General features: G+C 37.4%; 2 protein-coding genes across 2 annotated transcripts in view; one reads left to right on the top strand and one right to left on the bottom strand.

Moving 5' to 3' along the window:
- Positions 1-1,569, top strand: part of LOC120527727 (neuronal vesicle trafficking-associated protein 1) — a 47,201-nt gene extending 45,632 nt beyond the window's left edge. The window contains exon 5 of the mRNA XM_039751478.1: positions 450-1,569. Coding sequence (XP_039607412.1) covers positions 450-650 — 201 coding nt within the window. The 3' untranslated portion in view covers positions 651-1,569. The remainder of the gene's footprint in view (positions 1-449) is intronic.
- Positions 1,570-2,024: 455 nt separating this feature from the next.
- stx18 (syntaxin 18) overlaps positions 2,025-23,197 on the bottom strand; it is a 108,072-nt gene continuing 86,899 nt past the window's right edge. Inside the window, exons 8-11 of the mRNA XM_039751476.1 lie at positions 21,683-21,741; positions 20,350-20,419; positions 10,390-10,470; positions 2,025-3,283 (exon numbers count right to left, since the gene is read on the bottom strand). Of these exons, the coding sequence (XP_039607410.1) occupies positions 3,188-3,283; positions 10,390-10,470; positions 20,350-20,419; positions 21,683-21,741 (306 nt within the window). The 3' untranslated portion in view covers positions 2,025-3,187. The remainder of the gene's footprint in view (positions 3,284-10,389; positions 10,471-20,349; positions 20,420-21,682; positions 21,742-23,197) is intronic.

The raw sequence follows: 23,197 nt of genomic DNA, 5'->3' as shown, positions 1-23,197 counted from the left end.
CACAGGAATTACAGTAGATAGTGTGCTCTGCCACCCTCCATGATTGTACATTGGACACCGTACAAGTGACAGAAGTGAGCTTCCTCCATAGTGCTACACAACTCACTTTCTGTAACAAGGGGACTAGCTCAGCAACTAAGGAGGAGCCTTCAGATTGAGGGTTAGCAGTTAATGTGACATGGACTTTAAGTCATAGTGGGCATCAGCCATGCTTCACTGTGAGAAGACACAGGACAGCTGCTTTGAAGGACCCTGGGAACTCCACAGAGGGGATGGAGACGGTTGCTAATGATAGGAAGGTTTGTTCCACTCTGCACAACTTACTGCAGTCAAACAGAAATCTTTCACAGCATTCCAGTAAACTGTACCCTTGCAAATACAAAAACTGAAGAACTTTCTTTTTCATATTTTTATGCAGTATAAATAAATGGCCTGTTTGTTTTTTCCAGCAAAGCCGGTGCATCCCAGCTGGAATAGACAGTTATTACTCTGAACAGGATTCCAGTGCCCGAGGAAAATTCTACACGGTTATTAACCACTACAACCTGGCCAAGCAGACCATCACTCGCTCTCTGTCACCCTGGATGACTGTGATGTCTGAAGAAAAGGTATCTGAGCAGGAGACGGAGACGGCTGAAAAGGCTGCTTAGAGTAAAGGGGGTGTAATCAGTAAAAACAACGAAAGCTGACCAGCTAACTGCAAGCAAACATTAATTATAACTAAGGGCATCAAGCTAATGATTACAAAAAAAAAAAAAAACAACAAAAAACATATTTATCTTGAAGGTTTTTGTTTGAAGTTTCTTAGATAAATATATATTTTTAATGATGGTTTGATTTGATTATACTTAGAATACTTGACACATTTTTAAATTAGCAATTGTTTAAGTCCTTCCACTTGATCTGTAAAAATGTACTTTAGTTAATCTGAATTGTTCGATGGCTATAATTAAAGTTTGCTTTCAGGAAATATGAAAATTTGTTAAAAAAAGTGGATTTTGAAAGAATGGGGAACAAACAATGGCCAAGTAGCTTTCCTTTAATTTATTTTATTTTATGCTCACAATTGCATTTTCTGTTGTCTCTCTAACTGTTAAAAAATGCAGATTTCTAAGTGATAATGAAGTTCTCTACGCCATTTGGTAAGCTGGATGTTGTTTTATTAATGCTGTCAAGCATAAACTATATTACTTCTCCACTGTGGCTGTTGCATATTAGGTAGGACGTGCACTGGAAATCAAATACATGTGAATGTGAATTAATTACAAACACAAATGAACAAACAAAAACATGCAGACGTCTGTTTCTAACTGCCATTTAACTAATGTGTATTCAGTAGTGTCAAGAATTTGTAATGACAGAATTATGTTATCATTCTTATAGATGCACTATCTTTAGTTTGTTTTTATTTTTATATTATTAATGCAGGGTGTAACAAAACAAAAGATGAAAAATCATGTTAAAAATTTCAAATGATCATAGGCTATTTTGTGACCTTTATAGAAAAGAATTTAATGATTAGTTGAATTAATTTGATTGAATACAAATTCAAATATTGTAATAATGTAACTTAGTATTTCCAGCATGATTCCTTCAAGCTTTATGAATAATTCATGCAGCGTAAGATGAGAGGTTTAGTAAAATGACATTCAATTTCAATACTTCCACACGCCCACTAACTGTGATATAGTAAAATCAATACAGTCTTGGATCCTTTAAGGTCACTCTATAGAATCTCAACGTAAAACATACAACTCGTAGGCCCCAACAGGAAAAAAATGAAGCCTGTATTATTGTTTTATTAAGTGTGTACATTTAAAACTGCACCACTCAGAAGCTGTCATGTGTTAAAGCATCATACAGTAGCTGCTGACATTTTACACAACAGACGAGCAAAAGAATGTTTTTCCATTCGGGTTACTTCTACATGATGTTTGCAGTGGAAATGTCAAAAGTAACAGATGAAGTCCAGACATAATACAACCCACCGGTGTATTAGTAATAAATAAAACTTGCACATTACATTTGACTAAACAAACTTTATTATTTATTTAGGTTAGTATGTGTCTGATTGCAATTACATTGTAGTGTTCCGCTTATTTTCTATCTTAATGTCATACAATATAAGTATCGTCACAACACAAAATGTACTTCAGCAGCTACGTCTCCACTTGCTTTAGTGGCTTGATAATATAACTCATTGGGGGGAGGACGGGCTTTAATTAATGTAACTTGTTGTAAAGTGTCACAAAAGCATGATCGCAATAAAAGACAATGAACAAAAACAGTGCCAAATGTTTCTTCTTGGGTTAAAAAATTAGATGTTCAGAAGCACATTTTATGAAATCAATTCCTGTAATTTATTTTGTAGAAATCACATTTTATCATGTCATGTATCACATTCAATGTACTGCAGTGAAACCATTTGGTTGTAACTTTTGACATTTTCACTTTGTCAAAATAAATAAAATCTAAGGCAGATGACACAATTCTTTTGTGCAAGTACTCCTAAATAAATGTAATTTCAAACATTAAAAAAATGTGAATTCTCTGAATATTTCTTCAGTATGGTAAGATGTGTACTTAATTCTTGAAATATTTGAATACAAGTCGATTCTTTGAGCTCTAAAAAGACAAATCTTTTATTTTTAATCTTACAGTAGCTGATGTGGCTGTCATTACCATGTTATTTAATTTTATACATTAAAAACATATAAACAGAACTTTGTTTTGAAGACTTCCTGGTTAGACAATCATCAAGCTACAGAAGATAATTAATGGAGTGATAATAGAAAATGCTCATTTGACTCAAATGTGAAAATTACCAGAGATTAACAGGACAATTTGGACAAATAGAAAGACATCACTGTAAATGAAAAAGAATGAAAAAAAAGAAAATTGAACAGGACAAAACAGACATCTTCCTGATTTTCACCAACAAAAGGTGGTAAGGATGGACTGAAATGGCAAGAGGACCAGGGCAGCCCTAGCAGAAGAAGCCACTTGGAAATAAGGCAGCAGTTTGCAGATACTTCAATCCTCACTTGCTACGTGTCCAGAAAGTGACGTTCACTGATAGGTTTTACATTGTTTAATAATTACATGAAAGATAAAATGTGACTGAACAGTATAGGTTAATTGTGAACTATTCATTTTGAGTCTCTTGTCTCCATTTCATTAAATAACATCAGCTGTCATACCAGTCCAGGAAAAGCAAAGAAAATGAGCACATCACAAGAAAGAAGAGAATCCACACCCGAAATCCAGCATTGTTTTTAATTGCCTAGAGGGGAGAAAAAGAAAAGAATGCTCATAAACATCATATTAACACATTTTTGGGGATGTGTAGGATGTAATAGACACGGAAAGATACATTGTATGAAAACAGCAGGATAAAAAGGCAAAAAATGGTAGATTGCTTGATGAAAGTGCTAACCTCATTTATAAGAGGGTCTTTCCCCATCAGGTCAGTGGGATTACATTAAGGATGGCCCAGTCAATTCCCAGTGAATGCAGTTCATATATGACAGTCCCAGGTGAAAGGAGTGGATCCTGAATGCTGTTTAAAATGTCCACAACTAGTGATGCCATATTTATAAACAACGTCCTTCCTTGTTGGCAGTTTTACCATTTTGTTCACAAGTAGACACACAGTACATTCTGGGGAAAAGTACTGGGAAATCGCCCATTTCAGTGTCCCAGAAATATCAACTGCTTTAACACATTCCTGGAACTTGATAACTTACCACTAAAATCCTGGGAATTTAGTGTACAAATAGACTAATAAGACTATGCATGGATTTATAGTATAAAAAGATCATTCTAATTAACAGTATTAGATAAAGGAAAACTGAGCATTGCTATGTACAAAAGCCTGTCATCCTAATTTATTGTTTTTGCATTTCTTTCACCACTGCTTCCACTAAACATTTATAGTCAATGTATCTAGACTCATACAAATGTAACCCTCTTTATCTGCCTTATGTAAAGAGGTTTATAAAGAAATACAGTGAATACAAGGCCAGCACCTTCACATCATAGGAAAGAATGCCATACTATTTTCCCCCATTTTGTTTTCTTCAGTTTTAGCTCAAACCTTCACAGTTATTAGATTAATCAAATGTGAACGTGTCCCATATCTGAGTGAAATCCGTAGGTTCTGCAGTGAACTAACTAAAGATGCTGTTTTGAAGGTTAATCAGCCTAATGCCACTGACACTGCAATTTCATCATCTGTGCGTAATGGCGTCCCTAGAGACAGTGGGTGGGCCCTTAACTAAATATGTGAGAGAATTAATTTTTTTTCTTTTAAAAGTAAAGTACCAAGGACCTTAACTATTTTAGTCATTTTTTAAATTCTTCTACCAGGCACCTATAACATAGCAGTGTCTTACAAACTGGAGGGCCACAGAGGAGCTTCAGTGCTCACAGGCAGAAGACAACTCGGGCTGCTTCTGTGTTCCTGTAGATTGGGAAACAGATCTGAAATGATTTCCCTGTGGGCTGTCTATTTGTTTTCCTCTCATGCCCTCTAAAAGCTTGAGATGTAGCAAGGGAGCGTTCAAGTCTCTGTTCTGATTTACCTCACACATCGAATACTTAAGGCACTTATTATGAGTTTAGGATGGGAAAAAGGACCAGTAATTAGAGTGCACATTAAGGCAGACAGAAAAGGCACTAAGTAATTGGAGATGGCGGCCTCTGAGCCTCCCTACCCAATTATGTCAAATAGCCACTGATGTGGCAGCAAAATTAAGTCTTCCTGTAAAATTGCATTTAAAACACAAAAACAGATTAATGAATTAATATCATATTTAGTAATAATACTGCTAATTTGTGGTAGCTAGTCCCCACTGAAGCCTCAAATTCTTTCATCCATTAAGGTATCTGTGGAGCTGTATAATAATTTTATGATTTTCTTTAGATTTAAGGTGATCAGTATATCAAATATATATACAAATATATTTAAGGTGACAGAAGTATATTTTTATGAGCAAAATAACACACTGTCCCTACCCTCTCAAACTTAATGTTATCAAACCATTCAGACAATACTAATAGGATCATCTCAAAAATTTGATCTTTGTTGTTCTGATCAGTTTTCCCCTTCTGTCTCTGATTAGGCCTGGATGATACCAGTCAGTCAGAGCTTCGGCAGTCTTCATTAGACAGTCTTGGCTATGAGCTTCTAGCGAGTTACTAGCCTGTGTTACAACTTGGTGTGACTTGATTACAATACTTGTTTGAAAATCCTTTACAGTCAATGACTGCCTGAAGTCTGGAACCCATGGCCTTCTCCAAGTGCTGGATTTCCACCCCGCTGATGGTTTGCCAAGCCTTTACTGCAGCTGTCTTCAGTTGCTGCTTGTTTCTTGGACTTTCTTCCTTCAGTGTTGTCTTCAGTAAGTGAAATGCATGTTCAGTTGGGATGAGGTCAGTTGATTGACTTGGCCATTTAAGAATATTCTACTCCTTTGCCTTTAAAAGCACTTGGTTTGCAATCACAGTATGTTTTGACTAATTGTCCATCTGTACCGTGAAGCATCATATTATCGGTTTTGCAGCATTTGGCTGAATCTGAGCAAATAGTATAACCCTGTACACTTGAGAATTCATCCTGCTACTTCTGCCACCAGTTAGATTATCAATAAACACTAGTGACTAACTTCCATTTGCAGCCATGCATGATCATGCCATAAAATTGGCTCCACCATGTCTCACAGATGATGTGGTATTCATTGGGTCATGAGCTGTTTCTTCTCTTCTCCTTACTCGTATCTTTCCAACATTCTGGTATATATTGATCTTGGTTTCCTTTGTCGAAAGAAAGTTATTGCAGAACTGGACAGGCTTTTAAAAAATGTTTTCTGGCAAAGTGTAATCTGTCCTTCCTATGCTTGAGATTTACCAGTGGTATACCCTCTGTCTTTAATTTCACAAAGTCTTCTCTTGATTGTAGAATTTGGCATTGATAGGCCCACCTCCCATAGAATGTTTTTGGTTTGGCTAAATGTTGTGGATTGGTTCTTCTTCACTAAGGAAAGAATTCTGCAAACACTCAGCACAGTTGTCTTCTGTGGTTATCCAGGCCTTCTGGTGTTGCTGAGCTCACCAGTGTGCTCTTCCAAATAGTTGATTTGACCTATCCTTGTGTTTCTGCCATCTCTGGGGTTTGTTTTGTTTTCTCTGCCTAATGATGGTGTTTGTACTTGCATGGGTAGCTCTTTGGACCTCATATTGAGAATTCACAATGACAGCTTCCAAATGCAAATTCCACACTTGGAATCAATTCCAGGACTTCTTCCTGCTTAATAGTTAATGATGAAATAATGAGGAACCTGCTCACATCTGGGTGTGGAATAGCTTGTTAGCCAAATGTCCAAATACTTCTGAGCCCCTGGAAATCTGTGGGGCTACTATGCACAAAAATGGCTGCCATTCTTAAACGGCTCATACGATATTTTGGTACACCCTACACTTCAATCACATCTTGATTGCTTTATTACAAATCCACAGTGGAGGCGTACAGAGCCAGATTTATGAAAATTGTGTTACTGTCCAAACACTTATGGGCCTTACTGTATTTACTGCTGTTGGTTACTATGCAACTTGCTGGAGCCAAACGTATCGTTTGGGATGAGTGAGAAAGTCAGCACAGCTAACATCATGAGGAAGTGCTCTGCTTTACATTGATCACAGCCCACCTCTGGGCACACACGTAATGGAGCTTTCCCTTAGTTCACACTGATAAGGGAGGCTGCTTCTGAGGACCCTTGCGATTCAGACGTCACAGGTTCATAGCTGACCATCGGCAGATACTACAGTGCAAATCTGCAAACTGAAATGGTTCATGGTGTGAGCCTACAGCGATAAATGTGATTTTTAAGTAAAAGCTTAAACTTAATGTCTCTGTTTGAATTGCTACTACTGAACCACGAAGACTGATCTGTGTGTGTGTGTGTGTGTGTATGTCAGTGGCACTCCTTTAAGATCAGAAATAATCTAATATACTAGACCTCTAATGATTTTCAACAAAATCAAATCACAGGAACTTTTGTTTTCGTTTCGTTGATTTCATCTCATTTACCAGAAGTAACACTTAAACATCTATTTTCTAGTCAGTTTCATGTATACTGCCATCACTGTGAAGAATATTTCAAAAGAGTAATTTTATTGCACATTTGTGTGAAACGTTTTGAGCAACTGTCAAGTCACAGTGAACACCTGACCTGTCCACCTGAGCAAATCCCATCCCACTTCACTCTCCTACGCTCTTCTAACACGCATGCCGTGTTTAGTGCCGTTAAGAGAGCAATGATGCTGGAGTTGTTATTTTTCAACATTGGGTCATAGATGTGGTGCCAGTAAGAGGACTGAGAAACTGTTTGCCCCAAATTCTTTTTTTTTCTTTATTTCACTGGAGTAGCCACCTAGTTACATTTTAATCAGATGTGTGAACAAGGAAATGGTAATTATCTGAATCTATTGCCTAGGATGCGAGTCACATCTGTAAAAAAAAGACATTCACCGTCCTCTGCTGTACTTAATAATCCATCTTTTCCCTAATCCATTATCCCACTTCTTTGTCTTCAGGCACCTTATCTACTTCTTATTTTTCACAGCTGTCCACTGCTTCCTGCTGTTTTTTTTCACACTCTCTCTGGTGCTTCTTCTCTCCTTCATCCCTTCCATTTATATATTCCCATATTCATATACTGCTGTTCTTTGAAAGCAGAGTCAGACGATCAACAGATTTTAATATAAAAATAGTACTCACAGCTGCAAACAATACAGTATTTAATGTATTGCACACAGAGTAACATATCTGTTAAAATGTAAAACAACATAGCACTAAAAATAACGGCATACATCCTAAAGAAGGGGTCCACAGACATTAATCTAATAAAGGATTCCTTTCAAATCCCAAGAGATCTCACAGCAGTCTGACAGGCTTCTTGAAATGGTCGCTCCTGTGCAAATAATGTTATCAGGTTGCAGTTTTAAAAATGTCTCATTTAGTGGACACAGAATCTGCTTTTTAAAAAGTCTGCATTTTGCAGATATTTAATGTACTTTCAGTGAACAGAAAGTTGTTTTCTTTTTTATATACTACTTTTACAGTTATTTCAAAAAGTAAGGACACCTCATGAAAAGATTTGTCCATTTTAGATCAGATTAGATTAGAGAACTACTAATAATCCTAAAAGGAAATGTAATGAACACAGCAACAGAAACAGATTAAAACAAAGATAAGGTCTCAGAGGACAAAAAATACAATCAATATATAAATGGGTAAATACATAAATGTGTACTGTGCAGAAATAGCTAAATGAACTTAAAACGAATAAGCATTTACTTTGGGACATTAGGAAGAATTGAATTGACTGATAGAGGAGTGGGCAGAAAAGACCCCCAGAGGTGCTTCATAGCACACTGTGGAGGAGTAAGCCTGTGGCTAAAAGTGTTCTAAGAGAACGCCTCCTGGAGGACAGGAAGGGAGTTTTCATGATGGCATCCAATATTGCCACCATTTTCTTTTCCTCAGTAACTTCCAGCATGTCTAGGGTTAGGCCTGTGATGGAGCAGACATTCCTGGTAAGTTTGTTCAGGCATTGTGTTTGATAGTTTGATAATCATTTCAACAATACTGACAGATAAAAATTAGCAAGTTAAAAAAAAAAATCACATTTTGCACTTATTTATGTAATTTACTACAGAAACTATCTTGTGCAGAAGAACGTCAGCACCACTTTCCGTTATTATTGCATCAAATGCCTACTTGAATCAGAAGCAATCAAAAAGATACAAAAACCATTAGAGGGGGACTTGGACGGCTCAGACTTGTATAAACATTTGAAATCTCTGCTGTGGTGTGGTTTAAGCAATTGAGGTGTATGTCTACAACACCCCAAGATCAAAATAGCTTTTAGAGACCATCAGGAGAAAGACTGTTGATGCCCATAAGTCTAGCAAGGGTTCTAAAGCCATTTCCATACAATTTGTAGTCAATCGCCCTGCTGTCTGAAAGATCATCTACAAATAGAGAAATTTTCAGGCTTCTGACAAATACGCCATGTTATGTCAGCAAATTCAACCCAACAGCTGATCAAAAGTGGTAGGGAAGCCACCAATCCCATAATACAACACAAAGGGATTAACAGACAAGTTTTGACTCACATGATATCTATCATATTACAGTTTGACATCCGTGGCAGAGCGATGGGCGCGGAGGAGGCTCCTGTCAATCATGGAGAATCCACTGCATCCACTGAACAGGATCATCTCCAGACAGAGGAGCAGCTTCAGCGGCAGACTGCTGTCACTCTCCTGCTCCACTGACAGACTGAGGAGATTGTTCCTCCCCCACACTTTGCAACTCTTCAATTCCACCCGCGGGGTAAACGTTAATATTATACAATATTATTCTCTGTCTTGGGATTAATAAAGTATCTATCCATCTATCTATCTATCTATCTATCTATCTATCTATCTATCTATCTATCTATCTATCTATCTATCTATCTATCTATCCATCTATCCATCTATCTATCTATCTATCTATCTATCTATCACATGAGTCAACCATCTGGCAGAGGCTATATAACTAATGTTATAAAGGAGAAAGCCTTGGTTCTTAAAAAAAAAAAAATTTCCCAAAAGGCACCTAGGTCAAGAACAGGACTACTTAAACAGTGTACTCTGAGCAGAGGCAAGGTTAAACATGTTCGGCCACCAATGCTGGGGTCTGACATGGCATGGTGGTGGAAGCATTATTACGGTTTACAGCTGTTCTCTGTTCCTGGGCCTGGTCAGCTTGCCATTATAAAGTCAACCTTGAAGTCTACATTATACCAGAGAGAATGTAAATAGAATGAGAACCACAACAGGAGAATGGCCTAAGACATAAAAAACAGATCCAAAAAAATGAAGAAGTGGCTTAAGTCACAGCCCAGATCTTAATTCCATTGACCTACTGTGGGGGAAGTTGAGGAAGGCAGTACATGCAAGAGTGGCATCAAACATCACACAGACGAAGGAGTACTGTAGGGAGAAGAGGGCAAAAAGTTCTCCAAGTCGACCTAGTGGACTGACAGGCAAGTCCAAGAAACACTCACAAAAGGTTATTTCTGTCAAAGTGGTGGAGGCAACACCAGGTTTTCAAACTGGGAGTGTGCTTATTTCTTCCTCAATGAATAACTCCATTTCTAATTTTTTGTTGAATAAATGATCACAAAGAACTTATTTTCATTGTTACTTGTTAAATTCACCTTTAACAACACTATGGAAATGATGATGAAATACCTATGCATGCAAATACCTTTTATACTTTTACACTCTAAATAAACAGACTTCCAAAGAGGATCATTTTCTTTAGAGTAATATTTTTACCTCTCTGATATCTTCATTTCCTTCCTTGACATTTTCTGTTGCTCCCACAACCAACTGATGAATATTGTCTATGTCTGTCTCCTGTTGTAAAAAATAATGTTAGGTAAGTTTCTTTTTGTGAAAAGAAACAAAGAAAAGAAAAGAAAAGAAAAGAAAAGAAAAAAAATTACCAAAAAAGACATTAGGAACTGGAATATATTCCATATTACTTTAACAATAAATGGATACTTTATCCCTTCAATAAAATCCAAGGCCCGGAATATTGCTGTCCAGCTTTTGACTTATTGTCAACTGTTACCAATCACACTATTCTCTTTTGCTGTTTCTGTGTATATTACGTGTAACCTCTCTGTCTTCTGTGTCAGAATGACAATGCTATTTGTAGCGTGTCAGGCTAACTTCCAATAGCAACTGAGTGTAAACCTGGCAAGAGTTTCTCACCACAGCATGTACCACGGTGCCTGAAGATAAAAACAGACAAGACAACTCAAAATGCAAAAGAAAGTATTTGGTACTGGTTGTGTCAGCTAGGAACTCATTCAGTAGAGGGAATGAAATTCTAAATGAATTACAACAACTTGAAACTCCAAATGAAAAGCAACAACTTTTTATTTGATGCAGTCTGAATAAGTTTTTTTTTTTTCCCATTTCAAGTCAAGTCAAGTTGGGGAGCATGCACTGATACAGTGCGTTGTCGCACCGCTACACAACGAAACAACTCGGGATCCTGGTTGGCAACACCCCAATTAGACACATGGTCCTGTCCCACCATCCGGAAATTACCCTCTATCTGCCGCAGCCAGGTGTTATGTGGGCGACCCCTTGGCCTGGTCCAGCCACTCGGGTCCCCAACAGTGAGGATCTTACAAGCTGGATCACCCCCTGGGAAACGTGCCACATGGCTGTAGTGCCATAACTGACGCTCCCTCACAATACTGGTAATGAGCCTCATTCGGGACTCCATGAGCAACCGCTCATTCGACACAAAGTCAAACCAATGGTACCCAAGGATTTTCTGGAGAGACACAGTACCAAAGGAGTCCAGTCATCGTGAAAGGTCACTGGATAGTGTCCATGCCCTGCAACCATATAGCAAGACAGGAAGTACCAGGAGCCTCATGTATAAACAGTGCGTACGCACACAAATGTTGCGTAAGAATGTTTCCACGTTCAAATCACGATTTATAAAACCTAAACCTGGTGTTAAGCCACGCACATTTCCACGGTATCTCATACCCTGTCGTAGGCAAGTTCTCCACTCGGTTTTGCAAACTGTGCTACTGTTCCTGTGTGGTTTATCTTTCTTTTTCAGATCCACATCCCTGATGTGGCTTTATAAATAGACTGAAATTAACAGTATATTGCTTATTAGTTTAATGCATCTGATTGTAATTAACCTGTAACAATATAATGGCCCACGGTATGGCCAAATTATTCCAAATACCATAACTGCTTTAGCGTTGTTACTCTCACTGCACCTTCTTTTTCTTCTTTCAGCTGCTCCCGTTAGGGGTTGCCACAGTGGATCATCTTTTTCCATATTACTCTCACTGCACCACTCGGAGAAGATGATCGGAAAGAGAATTATCGGTATACAGCATCAAGCACATGCTGCCTCAGCCATGTTTTCTATGTGAGCTGCTTCTCACACGGCAAACTCTTCAAAACCTTTCCTGTACGGATATTGCGGTTCAGAAAGAGTTTCATCCCAAGAGCTCTAAACGCAAACAATTTGTCCATCAACTGCTCCTTGTAGAACTGTTTGGACTTATTAGTACAATCACGTCACTGTAAACTCTCTGATCTGGCGCTCCGTTCACGGATTGTTCCTGCCTCGCACTGTATGCTTCACTGGGACTGGTGTGAAGGAAAGAATAATTAAACACGTACTACGAAGATATTTCAGTGTTCTTTAAAAGTTTTGAAGAATCTGCATTCTAAGCTTACAGATGGCTTAATGTCTCTTATAGAGCTGATTGTGTGGCGATTGGGTATTTGGAGAAAGAAAGGTAAGGACAGGAATTGGGGGTTAGTATGTTTGAAAGAGACAGTACTGCTGCAATAAATTATTTCATTGAAGGTCGCGCACAATCACTGCGCCACCATGTTACCATGTTTAATAACATGCTTTAACTCCTATCATCATGAAAATTATATCAAGTATACATCTCAGTATTTTAATTAATTATTCAGAGAGCTGTAATATTACGAATGTAATGGATTCTGTGTCCTGTCGGAGGAAGACAAAACCCGGAAGCACGTAGTGATTCACACACAGAGCACATAGAAGATCAAATACAAAACAAAGCATATAACGTGCTACTTTAGTTACGAAGGGATTTGAGAAACTAGTAAATGAAATGATTTTAAGATGAAGTTTATGATGTTCTACTTTAGTGACAAAATAAACTACGTGATTAAAGTGGAAATTTCGAGATCAAAGTTGAAATTTCGTGCTTTTTTCCCCACTGTGTGCCTATTTTGTTTTTCTCTCTACTCTAATGAGCTTTCATATGAAACTCAGACAGTGGGCTATGACTCGCCTATTCACAACGACTTTGATATGTGAAAACTTCTTTTTATTTTGGGCACTGTGCGACTTTGTGAACTTGAGCTTTCGAGTTTCTCCAACACGCTATGTCACTTGATCAACTTCCTTTTGTTGTTTATACCACTGTTTAAACCAACAAATAGTAAGTTTTTCTTTGCCTCCACTTGGTATTTGCTGAAATTCTATTTTCCCCCATGCTTTTCCCATTGTCTTTTCACAGAACGCTGAGCTTAAGGGCTATTTATATTGATTTGCATATTCAAAGAGGTGTAATTCTGGGAGGAGTTGGGGCAGGACAGCAGGCGCGTGCACGAGCGTTACTTTTCATGCTGACCGGAATTTATGTAGTGGAAGAACGTGGAAGTTGGCGAACACACAGATTTATGCATCTGGATCTTTCTGTGCGTAAGCACATTTCAGCTTTTGTGCTTACGTCATGTTATAGTGTACATTCTACGCACGGCGTTATGCATGAGGCTCCAGGACTTTAAAGACTTGGACCTTCGTCCTTTTGCATAGATATCTGGAGTGCCACAAACCCCTTTCCATCGACCTCATGACCCCGCATGCTCTCCCAATCTGTCTACTGGCTTCATAGGAAGAGTCACCAGAGACATGAATGTCACTGCCAAGGTAAGTAAACCTCACAACAAGGTCAACACTCTCTCCGCAAACAGACACACTGCTGATGGCTGTGCCCAAAAGGTTATTAAAGGCCTGGGTCTTGGCTTTTATCCAGGACACTCGCAAGTCCAGACACTCAGACTCCTCACTCAGTCTTTCAAGCGCCCTGATCAGAGCCTCCTTTAACTCCGCGAAGATCACAGCATCATCAGCAAAGTCAAGATCCATGAACAGGACGACAAGTCCCGTTTTCCAGTCAGTTGGGAAGATGCCAGTCTCCCAAATGGAAGCAAAGATTGCTTGCAATGCCAGGAGGGACAGCCTTACCACCAGTCTGGAGAAGTTCACGCCAGATACCACAGAACCCTGCAGCCTTCCCCCCCACTCAACTGGTTCACCACCTGTGTAATCTCAGTAAGATTGGGTGGATCACAGCTAATTGGAGGATCAGCCTCCAAGATCCGTGGACCCAGAGATATTCAACGTCCTAGCCGGAGGATCAGCTTTGAACAACTGCTCAATGTAGCCAGGCCAATGAGTCATAACTGCAGTGTCATCCGTAAGGACCGTTCCATCAGCTGCCCTGACTGCGACTCTCTGAGGAACAGATTCAGATGTGCATAATGCTTCGATTCCTCTGTAAGCAGGATGTGGGTCACTAGACCATATATGGTGTGTCACTTGCTCACAGATTCCTCTAACAAACACCTCTTTATCTGCCCTCAGAGCCCTTGCAGCCATCCTTCTCAGTTCCCGGTGCAGACCAGAGTTGCCATTGAGCCGTGCACTGCAACTTCTCTCAATGATATCCAGGGTGCCCTGCGAAATGAAACACCTCCTTCTGGGAACACCGGTAACATCAACACAACCCTCAGCAACCTTCAGGGTCTTGTCACGGAAGGTCTCCCACATCACATTAGGATCGGTAGTCATACCCAAATCTTTCATTTTTTTCATTTAAATTTTAATTTTTCATTTCACTATAGAGAGAGCACATAAGGTTTACAATGTGAAACATGAGCAGAGAGAGGCACACACCAATATGTCTGACATAACCATTGTCACATCACATTTAGGAGATTTTAACCTTACTAGCTGGAAATTAGAAGTCAACACCTCCATCTTGTGATGTCCCAATATCAACTTATGCAATGGCAATAAGATATACCATAAACATTGTAGTAGTAAAATAATTATGAAAAAGTTTTACATACAATAATGAAAAGTAAAGCTATGGAAAACAATGTCCATGTGTTCTTTTTCCATGTAATGTTAACATAATTTCTTTACACACACTGATATTCTTACTTTTTCAATTCAAAAAGTTCTTGATGCCAACATTCATTTTAACTTTTAACCATGCAGTGGTAGGTTGAGCCCCGAAAGAGACATTCTTTAATTTTTACATTTAACTTATTTTATGATCATCCATTGTACAGAACTATATGTACAGTGCTGTGTGTTTCTTTATGTTTGTGTTAGCTTGAGTCCTTACCAATGGCAGCTTACAAACATTTGATCGATACAACTTGCATTCGGCTTCTTGCAGTGCAATCCTATGGTGTGGTGTTGTGCAGGAGGAGGTCTGCTTGCTATAATCTGTTGCTTATGTACAGACATATTAGTTGTAAATTAAAAATAATGTGTGCTTTGTTTGTATTATGATATTATGAACATGTACCCCCATGTACAGTATGTACTGTCAAGAACAATGTATGTTCTAAATGGCATCTCCAAAACCTTTTCCTGATTTTTCCCCATATTTTTGCTTTAAGTACATCTTACTTATTTTTGTTATAATTAAATGCACCATAATTAAGTTTTTTTAAGTGATTTCTTAAAATTTATTACCTGTGTTCATTGCTTATGAGGATAGCTAGCACTCTGTGAAAATAATAGATATTGCCACATTTTTTCAAAAAACATGAAATAATTAAAAATTGAATAAACTTATAAAACATATTGCCGGTATTCTCCACTGTATTTAGTTTCAAGAAAAGCTAAAATAGATAATTAGCATTTTGTGACAAAACTTTTTTATTTTATAATCAAAGATTGCAATATTAAGATAGTTTAATCAAGGAAACATAATTATGTATTACATTTTATTGCAATGAGCCAAATGTACCAGAACTAAAATTATAAAATAAGGAAAAACACTAAATACTTACAGTGATTTTTTTTACAGTCTATGAATCATCCAAACACACAATGAAATACTGTATTCTCAAGATCCATTTAATGATACAGTAATCCCTCTCTATATCGCGCTTCAACTTTCGCGGCTTCACTCTATCACGGATTTTATATGTAAGCATATCTAAATATATAACGCAGATTTTTCGCTGATTTGCGGGTTTCTGCGGACAATGGGTCTTTTTACTTATGCTACATGCTTTCTCAGTTGGTTTGCCCACTTGATTTCATACAAGGGACGCTATTGGCGGAAGGCTGAGAAGCTACCCAATCAGAGCACGCAGTTAAGTTCTTGTGTGCTGATTGGCTCAGCGTCGAAGCGCCGAATTTGATTCCGCTGCGTTAACCAGGAAGTCTCGTCTCGCTTATTCAGCATCAATATGTTTCGCTGTGTAAAGAGTTAACCTTTGTGCTCTTTTGTGTTTATCTTTGTGCATAGTCAAGCCCTTCGTTATGGCTACAAAACGATCTGCTACTGGTTCAGAGGCTGTGCCCAAGTACCAACGGAAGATGCTAATGATTGCTGAAAAGGTAAAAGTTTTGGATATGTTGAAGGAAGGGAACAGCTACACTGCTTCAGGACGCCATTACGGTATCAATAAGTCCACAATTCTTTTTATTTAAAAAGGAAGAAAAGGATATAAGATCTATGGCTGCAGTGTCCTTTAACCAGGGCACAAAATGAGTTGTAAGTGGACATAATAAGGCGGTGATCAATATGGAATCTGCTTTAGGGATCTGGATTGAAGACTGCCAGAAGAAGAACAATGGCGGTGCTACACATACATCTGAAGAGGCTCCTTTACAAGAGCTGTAATGCTCTCCTTTGTTGTGCAGTAAAATTAAACTCATCATTACCGGACAAGTCATTGTGTCATTGTTGGTGAGTAACCATAATTAATTTTCTACGTACAGTGCTTATTACATGTGCATACATTTAGTGTCACTGTACACACATTTTACTGTATACAATTTTTCTTGCATTGTACGTATTTATTGCTGGTGGCCTGTCTGTCGTAATGGCTGTAACATATGTGATATCGGAGATGCTCGATATCTTTAAAATAATATTTGGGTTTTACTGTAAATAAACATTGTGTTTACATGCATAATTTCAACGAATCTTAACTAATATCTAAGAGAATACAAAGGGTTTATGCTGTACAACTGTGCGGGAAATGTTTATAAGAGTGTGGGAGAGTTTATAAGGGCTTAAAATATATAAAAATAACCATATGAACATATGGTTTTTACTTCGCGGATTCTCACTTTTTGCGGGCGGTTCTGGAACACAACCCCCACGATTGAGGAGGGATTACTGTACTTCAAAAGGCTAAAAAAGCTACTCAGCTGGACCATTTTTCAATAAACATGTCATGTCTAGCCAATTCAGTTTTTCATCAGTTATTTTTTTTGTCTTTGAGTTCTAGTTGGTTCTCTTTAGCTCTCTTTGTCATTGCATTTGATTGAGGTACAAATAAAACTCTACCTGTGTGTTAACTTCCCCACTTTTTTGATCAGCAGAAGACTGTTATTTTTAATTTCCAATCTTTTGTTTTCCTGTGTCAGCTGGTCAGCTTTTTCAATTTGAAATTTTTCTTGTTTTGTTTTTGTTCCACATACTTATCAGCTATCAACTTCGGCAAACAGTTTGTTGGGTGATGTATGATTGCTTTTCACACCAATCTTTCCAGGTTTCTGACAAGTCTTTTCCTGAAGGTTCATCCCTCAAACAATTTAAATGAAGTACTCTGGAGTTCAGTGTTTCTTTCAAAGACCATTCCAAAAGACATTTTTCTTGGACACTTTCTTTTTGAATTTAGATCCCTGATGCTTTCTGGTTATTTAATTATTCAGAATGATCAACAGAAGCCATCTTCTTGTCAGTGGTGACTCATCTAATGACCTCAACTAAGAACTGTATTATGAAACCACTAACAATGTTAACATGTCCTCCTCAACAGAAGAAAATATGAGTTGGGTTTTCTAATATTGGGGATTGAGAGATTTACCGTGTGTTTCATAGTGAAACTGAGACTACTACAGCTTCACTCAAAAACACTGAAAGACGACTGTAACAAAGTTTTTCATTTTTGACCAGCAGGGGTGTAATGATTTACTAATCACACAATAAAACAAAATACGAGTAATGGTGCGAAGGTGCATAAAATATAACATTTCTGACTGGGAAAACACATGCAGTTCTCTCTTAATTTTAAGTTAAAATTCAAATTTACTGTCACAAAAAGTTTTACTTACAGTATATGTCTCATCAGCATGTAACATGTCAGCACTGTCTGGCACCATGATCAGGTATTAGTAGACAAAGACAGATCGTACCTATAACCTCAATCACCTTTATGTATGTTAAATGTGGAATTGAAATACTCTTAAGTATTACTCTACTAAATGCATTGTGAAGCTGAGCACATAGTGAAGCTTCTCTGGCAGGCAACTTTTATTTTATCAACACTAAAAAATGTCATTTCCAGAATTTGTGTCCCAAAGTTAGGTAAAACACATGACAAAAATAAACTCTTGAAAATCAAGAGTTCATTTTATATTTTAAGCATGTACAATACGCCAGGTTTTGGCTCCCTGTGATTGTGCACATTAAAATAACTCCACCACTGACACCATTTGACATTAACAAAGACATCTGTGTGTGTATTCATTCATTCAGTCCCAGAGGGTCAGAAAGAGGTGATACAAGGCAGAAATCAGTTCAGCACATGGTCATGTAAACTGGACCAGCTTAAAGCGACTAAACACGTGAGAGGAACCTCGAGTAAACCATCACAGACACAAGGGCACATTCACATGCCAAACGAAGGGGATTCAAACTAGTATTTAAGTGCAGTCCATGTGTGCATCACGGATAGTTAGCTATTTTGGCTTTTGACTGCATCTGCTCATTTCACAAGACTCACTTCACTTCTGCACTATTAAAATGTGTAACAGAATACATTCGAAAACTCTTATATTTATGTGTAACAACTGTTATTGCTGTCTAATAAAGGGCATTATTGCGTTCACCAAAGTGACTCAAGTCATTCATTCAGTTCCATGAAAAGATCTGGATGACCGACAAACAGGTAAAGCTGTATAGTTATATTTGGTTTAAAGGGTGTACTGTCTCAAAGACCACGCATTGACTAATTCAAATACATTTACCCATATTAGTACACCCCTAGTTTCAAAATATTCATCAGCTGGCAGGGGTTTACTGTCTCATGTATAATATGTACATCATTGAACAGTAAGTTTTTAGATTTTTGAGATCATATTCCAAACAAACAGTGATACTTGGGGCTAAACTCAAGGTATCAACAAATCCCTACATAAACTAAGAAGACCACAGAAGCAAACAGTTTTAGACTTGATGAAAACATAAGGGAGGGTAAAAAAGGAGATACAAAGTAGCAACTAAAAAGAAAAAAAAAAACAAAAAACCGGCAGTCCCTTTTGTCATATTTACACAGTTATTAAACCTATTTGTTCAATTGTCCACTCAGTATGTAGTATAAAGCACTCCCTTTCATCTCCCTTTTCTCAAATCTGGTGTCTCTTGTTCCCACCAGTTGAACTTTTGTCCTAACTTATGTTTTGACTTGATACTCCAACCCACTTTAACTCCTGCACTGCAGTTATTTCAGTTGCAATCCTTAGAATTTGAGTACTTCTTACCAGCAGTTCTTTTGGAGTCCAAAGGCATCTCTGCATTCCTTAGTCAAGGGCACAGTTAAACGGCCAAAGGCCTTTGGTGTCTCCAATACCTCTTCCAGCTGCTTCCCTGTCCCCCACAACTTTTATTTGAAATCAATTTCCATGAAACTGTTTACTTCTGAGTACTAATTAAACTGAAATGGCACACCACCACTGATGTGTTTGCCCACACTAACACCCTCTTGTTTTTATTTTGGGGTTTTCTCCCCAATAGAAACTTCACCAATCCTATTTCTTTTTGTGTGTTTACCTTGTGCACCTTGTCTGAACCTTGTTTAATATAAGCAGACCTTTTCTACATTCACAGTTATATTTTATTGCTTGTCCTTGATAATAGGTTACCTTGTATTCCAAAGAGTATTTACTAGTTAAACATCTTGGTAATGCAGTGTTTAACAACGTTGCCCCACAGATTTGGGATCCTAGAATCAAATCCCAAAGTCAGTTGTTGTCCATTAGGAGTCTACATGTCCTACCTGACTCTGTAAAGGGTTTTCTCTGAGTACAGCAAGTTGTACTCCTAGAGTACCAAAGATGGACAGGTTATGTTACCTGGTGATTCTAAATAAATTAGCACTACATGTGAGCATTTGTGTGAGTTGCAATGGAGTGTGTCCTGTTCATGGCTAAACTGGATTAAGAGCTTTTTATAATGCTATTTTATTTTTACTGTTTTGAGTTGGACAAACCTCAACTGCTATTAAATATGGAGCCAACTAAACCCAGCAGAGTTATGTATTTTTAGTGAGCTGAATAAAAGCATATGGCTTACTAAAAACCATTGAATTACCATTCACTACAAAAGTACTCACCCATATTCTCAGTACAAAAATTCTGACCAATATTCTTTACAAAAAATTTACCTGTTGTAGAACTTTCTCTGCAAAAATCTCTTGAAGTCTAGATATTTCAACCACTTTTCCTTCTATTTGCCTAAAGAAAGATAAAGACAAAAAAGTTTGTTGTTCCAGTAAAACAATAAACAACTGCACATTAAATTAGACAGAGAAAGAGGACATAGTACACAGTGCAAGTATAGTTTATCTAGCTTTGTAAGCCGAGTGCTTCTTAAATAACTTTTTATTACATTAGATATGCCTTTTGTGCTGAGATAGGGCAATAGCCATTTAAAGTACAATCGGCACAAAATACTTTGGTTTTATAAAATCACTGCCTAGTTCAGTTTTCCACCATTATGTAAAATGCAGGCTGTTCTGTGAAAACACCACAGATCATCATCTCTAATGCCTCCTTACTCTGGTTTATTGACAGCAGGCTGGACAGTCATCCACCGCAAGCTTAACAAAAAGACATCAAGCTGCATTGACACTCGTGTTCTTTAGGTCAGTTAAGCTGTATGGGTGACTGCATGAATAAACCACACGATCAACACATTCAGATCATATCTACTATAATAAATGGGAACAAGTATTCAGTGACCATAAACCAGTGACATCAAACATCCCAAAGTGGACAGCAGGCTGATGTTCATCTCAGAGCTAGTTACAACACTGAAGTCACTGTTAATAATCTGCCACTGGTAAAATACTCAGGCACTGTTTATAAGATAAAACATAAATTGCATTTTATTCCCAGTAATAGGTTTATTCTTTCCTTTTCTTTGTTAATTTGTATTCTCCCTGGACATAAACCCTCACCTATATTTTCATTTAGTTAATAAAGTAACATTCTTTAATATATTGCATCCTTTTTTTTTGTTTGTTTTGTACTTGATGTTTCCCCTTTAATGCTGCCAAAAAGGTAATACATACATGCAGGATGAGGGATGTTCTATGTAATGTGTTACTGTGATTACTTCCTTCACAACAAAATAACATCTTAAAGGCTGAAAGTCTTACAGTTTTAGGCAGAAACCTACCTTAATAAAAATCCACTTTTTATTCTTTGGTGCTTATAATGCAGTATTCCACAAAATACCATTATATAAAATCACATAAATGATGTGCAAGCAAATTGCTGTCAATCTATTTATTTCCAAATAAATATTTACCTATTTAACATGTACAATATATTCCACTGGCTGTTTCAAACACAATTACTGTATATACCCACAAGCAAATGAAAGGCTTGTTTTGCTAAGGGATGTTATTCTCAGTTGAATCCAACAAAACACATACGAAGAGTTCCCCCAGAGAAAACATGAATATGGAAAATGTGTTCTAGCTTGTAAAGTACCTCACTTCATCGACGAGGCTGTTCATCTCACTGACAAGCCTTTGATTTTCTTGTTCAAACTACAGAAAAAAAAATTTGAAAATTAAAGACAATACCACACACGCATTTAATTGTCATATACTAATCATACATTTTTATATGTAATTGTATTTAATTGTAAATTACTTAATCATATTATAGAAAACACATTTTTTTTTGTTTTCATTGCCCTAACATCTGTCTTGGCTTTAGCTGGGTATATTGGGGCAAGCGCACCCCTGCAAAAGAATGAAACTTTTTTTGCCATATAACACAGGTAGTAGCAATTTGCCTTTGTGGTACAGCTATAAATAATAAAATAATAAAAGCAGAACATAACAAACAGCACAATATACAAAATATGTCATAATCAACACAATATCATAAGCATCAGCAGTAAATGACAATATAGCACACTTAATACGTACTGAAAATGGTATATTAACTTAAAAAAATGTGGCTACTTGGGGGTGGGTTGGAGGTTCCAGAAAGACAAAGGAAAGAAACTATTGATTTGTAATGTTTTTCCGATATTAATAACTGAATTAAATGCTTTCTAGAAGAACCTGGTCTGTGATTATTTTGTGTGTTCATTTGCTGATCACAGGAAATTTTAAAAATTTGATTCCAGATAAGAGCAACAACAAAGGTAGCCAGTATTATAAAAGATTCCACCCTACATATGCTTGTTACAGTTTTCACTTTCAAAGTGCTCAGTTCCAAATTGTTGATGACACTTGAACTGGCCAGCTAATTCACCCCCATCTAATATGCCACATATTTCTAATATGAGATCATGTGAATGAAAGCGAGGTCCTCAGAACCTATCAGCAGTTTTAAAGGTGGATTGTTTGTGGGTAGGGCAGTTGAAAGTGTAGAGAGATAAAAGGAGTGGAGACTGAGGGAAAACAGCAATCCCGATGAGGAATCTGACTGATAATCTTCCTAGTTGCACTGTCTGATGATGTTCCACAAAAATTCAGATATTCAGAGATACAGTGGGGTATAGAAAAGAATCACCCCCTTCAAAACATTCACATTTTGTTGATTTGCAGGTTGAAATGAGGACACACACAAAACATATTTTTTCTAGCTGTATTTACTCAATCCAATTTATAATAGCCAAGTGAAAGATATACCTGTAATAGCAACAGTTCAGAAAAAAAAGTAAATTCAAAACTAGAATCACTGAGATAGCTAAATTAAAAAAGGTCTATAAGCCTTGTATGCCAAAATATAAAATGTAGTGGTCTGATGCAAGTTGAAAAGTCAGGTCCAGATGCAGGATATCTCGGAAATGGAATGTGTATAGTTATTTTATAGGGTGGAGAAAAAGACAGATTTTTGAAAAGAGAATTGAATGATTAAATTCATGTTGATGTTTACTGTCGCACATACAATAAAGTCCTTACCTGTAATGTAGGACACACTGACATTACACATTTTCTGCAATGGTTAGAACAGAAGTCCTTTAAAGCCAGGGCCAGGTATTGCTAT

The sequence above is a fragment of the Polypterus senegalus genome, chromosome 4 (genome assembly GCF_016835505.1).
Source record: "Polypterus senegalus isolate Bchr_013 chromosome 4, ASM1683550v1, whole genome shotgun sequence".
In the NCBI taxonomy this organism is placed as follows: domain Eukaryota; kingdom Metazoa; phylum Chordata; class Cladistia; order Polypteriformes; family Polypteridae; genus Polypterus; species Polypterus senegalus.
The sequence above is the reverse complement of the archived record's forward strand: the minus strand, read 5'-3'. Positions and strand labels throughout refer to the sequence as shown.